The following is a 6,000-nucleotide window of genomic DNA, read 5'->3' as shown; positions in this document are numbered from 1 at the left end:
GATGGATTTGTAAGAAATTTGGTGGCCATGTTGGATGTGTAACAAGGACGAAGTGATTTGATTTTGGTGGATATCTGAACCTGGATCTGGATCCGATCATTTTTAATTTTTCAGCGATTCTTCACCATTAGATGGGGCAAAACATGATATATAGCACAATATCTCAAAAAAAAATGTGGACGAGTTATGACAACTTGATGGATGATTTGGTTAGGTGACAAAAACAAGCCAATTCGATTTTGGTTCAGCTTCAAGTCCAGATCCAGATCCGTAACCAGATCAGTGGGATACAAAATGTAAACTAATCGGTGTGGGGGAGGTAGGCACTCTACCGCGTGCCCTTTTTAGGATAGAATCTCGTTAACTAAATTATTGGAAAAATCTGGAATTTGAAAGAAATAATGATTCTTACAACTAAGTGTATTTAAGGGTGTAGTACTGGTGAAAATTTGAGAAAACTACATAGGTACCTTTGAGATGGTTCCCTGTTTGAGGCAATGTTTTTATGGCCGGATGCCCTTCCTGGCGCCAACCCTTGGTCACCTCTTACGATGCGCAGGGATACGGTGTACCTATTCTAAACCGGGGTACACACCGGGATCATTCATCCCAGCAAGCTGGTACTCAATTTGCCGACCTCGGAAGGATGACATGCTGAGTCAACCCCCCTGGCGTTAATTCAGCGATCGACCGGGATTCGAAACCAGGATCCGAGGATCCCAAGCCGGCACCCTAACCGCTAAGCCAACACCAGGCTTACTTTAAAAATTCTACTAGTTGGATCCAGATCCGGATCTTCACCAAAATGGAATCGATTCTTTGTTGTCACACACACAACCTGTCCAACAAGCTTCGTCCAAATCCATCCATAACCTTTTGAGATATCATGCTATGTCTCGTTTTTGGCCATATCTCCCATTGGTGAAGAATCACTTAAAAATTTAAATAACTCTCATATCTGAATCCATAGTCAGATCTTCACCAAAATCGAATCGAATCGTTCTTGTCAGACACCAAACCAGTCCACCAAGTTTTGTCCAAATCCGTCCATAACTTTTAGAGATATCCTGCTATGTATCATTTTTGGCCCTATCTCCCAATGGTGAAGAATCACGTGAAGAATCACATTAAAATTCTAGTAGCCGGATCCGAATCTTCACCAAAATCTAATTAATTAGTCCGTGTCACATACGTTACATCTCTGCCAAACTTAGTCCGAATCCGTCCACAACTTTTTGAGATATCCTGCTATGTATAATTTTTGGCCCAATCTCCCAATGGTGAAGAATCACTTTAAAATTCTAGTAGCCGAATCCGGATCTTCACCAAAATCTAATCATTTCGTCCTTGTCACATACGCTACATCTCTGCCAAAGTTCGTCCAAATCCACCTTTGGTGGCAGAGGTAATAATTAACCAGTGGGATCGCCGTGAAGGCTCACACGGTTGCACTTAGATTCTCCGTAGGGAAATCTCCGGAGTTGGGAAGGCAAAATAAATTAAATTAAAGATCAAATCAAAAGAATGATTAACAGAACGTGAGGAATAGTATGAGTAAAGCAATGAGATAAGTGAACTACGAGTTCAAGAGAATTGGTTAACAATGAGTTCAAGACCTCTCGCACCCCTCCTTGCACCCACCCTCCCGGAGTGTATATAGTGATACGTAGTGAGGCATCGCTCTCCCCACCCACTCCTTGCCCCACTGCCTTCCTTGCTCTCCTCCCTCCCCCACCTCGCCCACCTCATTCCTTGCTCTCCCCTTCCAAGTGAGTCATTAATCCACTTGTATGCTCAGCAATATTCAGGGGGTATAAAATACTTATCTTTTGCCTCTCATCTTTATGCTCTTTATTATTATGCCCTTCTATCTGTGCTAAAAGGGTTTTGCATTTTGCACCTTTGCATTATTTGCATCATTTGGCTTTAAGTCTTGTTTCCCCCCCCCCCTCCCCCCACCCCCCCCCCCCTCTCAAAAGTTTTGTGTTGACCATTTTTGTGCCGATGAAGCTATCATGGCAAAAACAGTGCACAAGACTCACATTGGTGATAATCCATGTGACCGTTACATACTGCACTTCCTTGGGTCATGGTCCGGTCTTCTTGATGCCCTTTGCCATGCTCCTCGGTTTGATAACTTGTAGATTGGGTTCAATGAATGATCGTTTTAAGGCCATTTTTCCCCGCTAGGGTGGGGGTTAGCCTTGCGGGTCCAAGCCGGCACCCTAAATGCTAAGCCAACACCAGGTGAAGTTCAATGCTTATCGCTAATCCAAACTCCTACGTATTGGCGTACAACGTGATCCATGTATGACGGTAGGCATTCATTCACTTTGCTCACTTTTATGGAGCGTACGCCTTGGTGCTCGAGAATAAACAAATTCTATCGGTCTGTCATCAGCTGTGAAGAATGACCCAGAATTGAGCACTCATCGAGTTGGTAGATAAACATACGAAGGACATCTTATTTGTTGGCTCTACCCCATATAAAAATATCATCTTGAGATCTGATAAATCTCTGAGTTACCTCTTACAATCACTGATTGTGATTATCATTCACATTGACTGATTGTAATTGTAAGAGATAACTAGTCCCATTGACTGATTGTAATTGTAAGAGATAACTAGTCCCATTGATTGATTGTAATTGTACGAGATATCTAGTCCCATTGACTGATTGTAATTGTAAGAGATAACTAGTCCCATTGACTGATTGTAATTGTAAGAGATAACTCGTCCCATTGACTGATTGTAATTGTAAGAGATAACTAGTCCCACTGACTGATTGTAATTGTAAGAGATAACTAGTCCAATTGACTGATTGTAATTGTAGGAGATATCTAGTCCCATTGACTGATTGTAATTGTAAGAGATAACGGGTCCCATTGACTGATTGTAATTGTAAGAGATAACTAGTCACATTGACTGATTGTAATTGTAAGAGATAACTAGTCCCCATTGACTGATTGTAATTGTAAGAGATAACTAGTCCCATTGACTGATTGTAATTGTAAGAGATAACGAGTCCCATTGACTGCTTACAATTGTAAGAGATAACTGGTCCCCATTGACTGTAATTGTAAGAGATAACTCATCCCCATTGACTGATTGTAATTGTAAGAGATAACTAGTCCCATTGCCTGATTGTAATTGTAAGAGATAACTTGTCCCATTGCCTGATTGTAATTGTAAGAGATAACTAGTCCCATTGACTGATTGTAATTGTAAGAGATAACTAGTCCCATTGCCTGATTGTAATAATTGTAAGAGATAACTCGTTCCATTGCCTGATTGTAATTGTAAGAGATAACTAGTCCCCATTGACTGTAATTGGTACGTCAAACGAACGACTACAATCTGTGTGCATATGGGGAAAGAGGGATGGATGACATTGCTGATGGTAACCTAGTTCGTCGAAACACCGTCGGCCTCGGGTCACGCCTCCAATGTTACAGCACTTTGTATTTTGTAAGGCTCATAATGTGCAGCGATAAAAGTTAACGACAGACATGAATCGGGTGAAAACGGCAGCTTTATGTTCTTCACTCGTTCAGCACATATTCTCCACTTAAATCTTGGCTCAGCCTCTCGGTTTTATTCCCTTGTTGTTTGTCCTTAAATCCATTTGATTTCCTGCTAAAAGTGTAACAATATAATGTTTATATACACACACAGCACTAAACTTTTCTCTAGTTTATTATTGTCCCCCGTCGCACCGCGGATCGAAAGGGGGACTATGGTTTTCCCCTTCGTCCATGTGTGCGTCCGGACGTGCGTGCGTGCGTCCGGACGTGCGTGCGTGCGTGCGTAAGCGAAGGACCGAATTCTAATTTGGTTTGTGGGTGCAACTAGGCATATGGAAGAACCCTATTGAAAAGTATGTCGCCACGTCAAAATCCAAGATGGCTGTCACCATATCTAAACCTTGTGAGCGCGAGATCTTGAAAAGTAAATGTCTGAACCTTGTGAGCGGAATATCTTGAAAAATAAGCGAAGTACCAACTTATAATCTGGTGTGTGGGTGTATCTACGCATAAGGAAGAACGCTATTGAAAATTGGGTCGCCACGTCAAAATCCAAGATGGCCGCCTTGCGTCTTCCACTTTGTCAACTCATCACTTCACCGACGGGGGACCTAGGCGTAACGCTTGTTTACCTTTGCCCGAATGCATAGTCACCATACCTGGCTATGGAGGTTTTGATGGAATACAAGGCCGAACAATTAATTTTGCCAATCAACAGTGCGAACGTTTACGTGTTACGAGTCCCTCAAACTGTACACCTAAATGTTATTTCCCCCAAAAGCAATTTAAATTTCTGAAATGGCCCTCGTAACCACAGACTTAAAGGCCTATTGAATCGGCAGTCTACATCCAAGGAGGACCTTTCCTTGCACAAAACGGAATAATGGTTTTCATGAGAAGACTAAGAGGAGCGTGTTAGTTATAGTTTGGACTTATCTGACTATAGGAGTATCTGAGTAGATAGAAGAGTTAGACTCCGAGTCTGACTTGACACGGAGAAACTGCAGCAGACGTTCTTGGCGACCATCCTCGAATTCCCGACCATCCTTTAATCGACTGCCGTGAGCTCCTTTGTCTTTATGTGGTTCGAGGATCATGACATGTTTTCCTGGCTTCTGTGGCCCACTTGCTGAACTGGGCCCTCCTTCGTGCACGTCTGTTTCTGAGCGGAGGGCGGTTTGGGGTCGTGAGGCCACATTGCTCAAGATGGACGTCTGCGAAGTTTCAACGATACTTGGTCCTGAAACGGGGTCTGTGCGTGTCCGGCGACACGGTGGTATGAAGAGGTAAAGACCGATTAGAGAGATGATGGCCGAGGAGGCGATGAGCGTCGTCAGTGCGGTGCTGAATGGATTGTCCCTTTTGTCGATCTTCAGGGTCACCACGGACGAGTCGTGGAGGTTGAAGAGATCGTTGCTCGTGTTGCACGTGTACGTACCGGCCTGGAACTTTGCCACAAACTTCAACTCGAGGGTGCCATTTTGCAGTAGCTTGACGGTTCCGCTGTGATTGGAGGTGGGAGTCTTTAAGCTTATGGAGTCGGGAGTGAACCAGCTGAAGTGGGTCCCGTCGTGCGAGGACAAGCGGGAAGGACAGGGCAGCACCACACGGTCGCCGACGTAGGCCACGTGATCGCTCGGCTTGTCGGGCGGAAGTGAAGAACAGCACAGTGAACTGTTGGAGGAACAGTTGAAGCCATCCTCTTGGGATTCCTGTGAACACAGCAATTACATAAACTTACAAGCTTTCATATCGATTGTGGGGAAGTAATGGAGTCAGTCTAAAATATTATACAAAAAGAGGACCAAGTTTAACAGCATTGTATTTTTTTTTTGCCATCAGCATCTGTAGAGATCTGAAATGATATATCGTACAAGAGGGAATTGATAGTTAGCTTGAGCCTTATGTTGTACTGGCTTGGAGCCTCTTAAAGTAACATCGATTTGTCTCTGCCTCTTCAAGAGGAGGCCATCAATAAAAAGCCTTATTGCATCAAAATGTGGAAGATAGTTGTAAACCAATTCGGCTTCAGGTTTTTCCAAATCGACGTCTACAGGCCAAACTATTTGAAGTGACTCCTCACTCTCAACCTCACGCCTCCAGTAACCTTTTGACATTGTTGTTTTGTTTTCTGACCTCAAGTGAACTGTTTTTTTTAGCCAATCGCCAAATTTAGCCAATTTTAGCCAAATTTTAGCCAAAGCCAATCGGATGAAAATTGAGGATTTAGGAACCTGAAAAAGTGGTTGACCTCTGGCCTATGTTGACCTTATGACCAATGTTGATTTTAAAAATAGTGGTTGAATTCAGTTCGCTGACATGAAAATCCTATTCAAATTTCAAGTCAATCGGATGAAAATGGAGGATTTTAGAAATTTGAAAAAGGTGGTTGACCTTTAGCCTTTGCTGATCTCAAAAATAGTTGGCAGTTGATTTCCGTTAGCCGATATGTAAATCATATTCAAATTTCAAGCCA

The 6,000-nt window shown here is 43.0% G+C and overlaps 1 protein-coding gene across 1 annotated transcript in view; it reads right to left on the bottom strand.

Annotated features, from left to right (window-relative positions):
* Positions 1 to 3,516: 3,516 nt before the first annotated feature.
* The window catches only part of LOC137436250 (amphoterin-induced protein 2-like), a 29,004-nt gene continuing 26,520 nt past the window's right edge, over positions 3,517 to 6,000 (bottom strand). The window contains exon 4 of the mRNA XM_068129973.2: positions 3,517 to 5,236. Within this exon, the coding sequence (XP_067986074.2) occupies positions 4,457 to 5,236 (780 nt within the window). The 3' untranslated portion in view covers positions 3,517 to 4,456. The remainder of the gene's footprint in view (positions 5,237 to 6,000) is intronic.

This window comes from Myxine glutinosa, chromosome 11, assembly GCF_964187855.1.
Source record: "Myxine glutinosa chromosome 11, kmMyxGlut1.1, whole genome shotgun sequence".
Lineage (NCBI taxonomy): Eukaryota > Metazoa > Chordata > Myxini > Myxiniformes > Myxinidae > Myxine > Myxine glutinosa.
The sequence above is the reverse complement of the archived record's forward strand: the minus strand, read 5'-3'. Positions and strand labels throughout refer to the sequence as shown.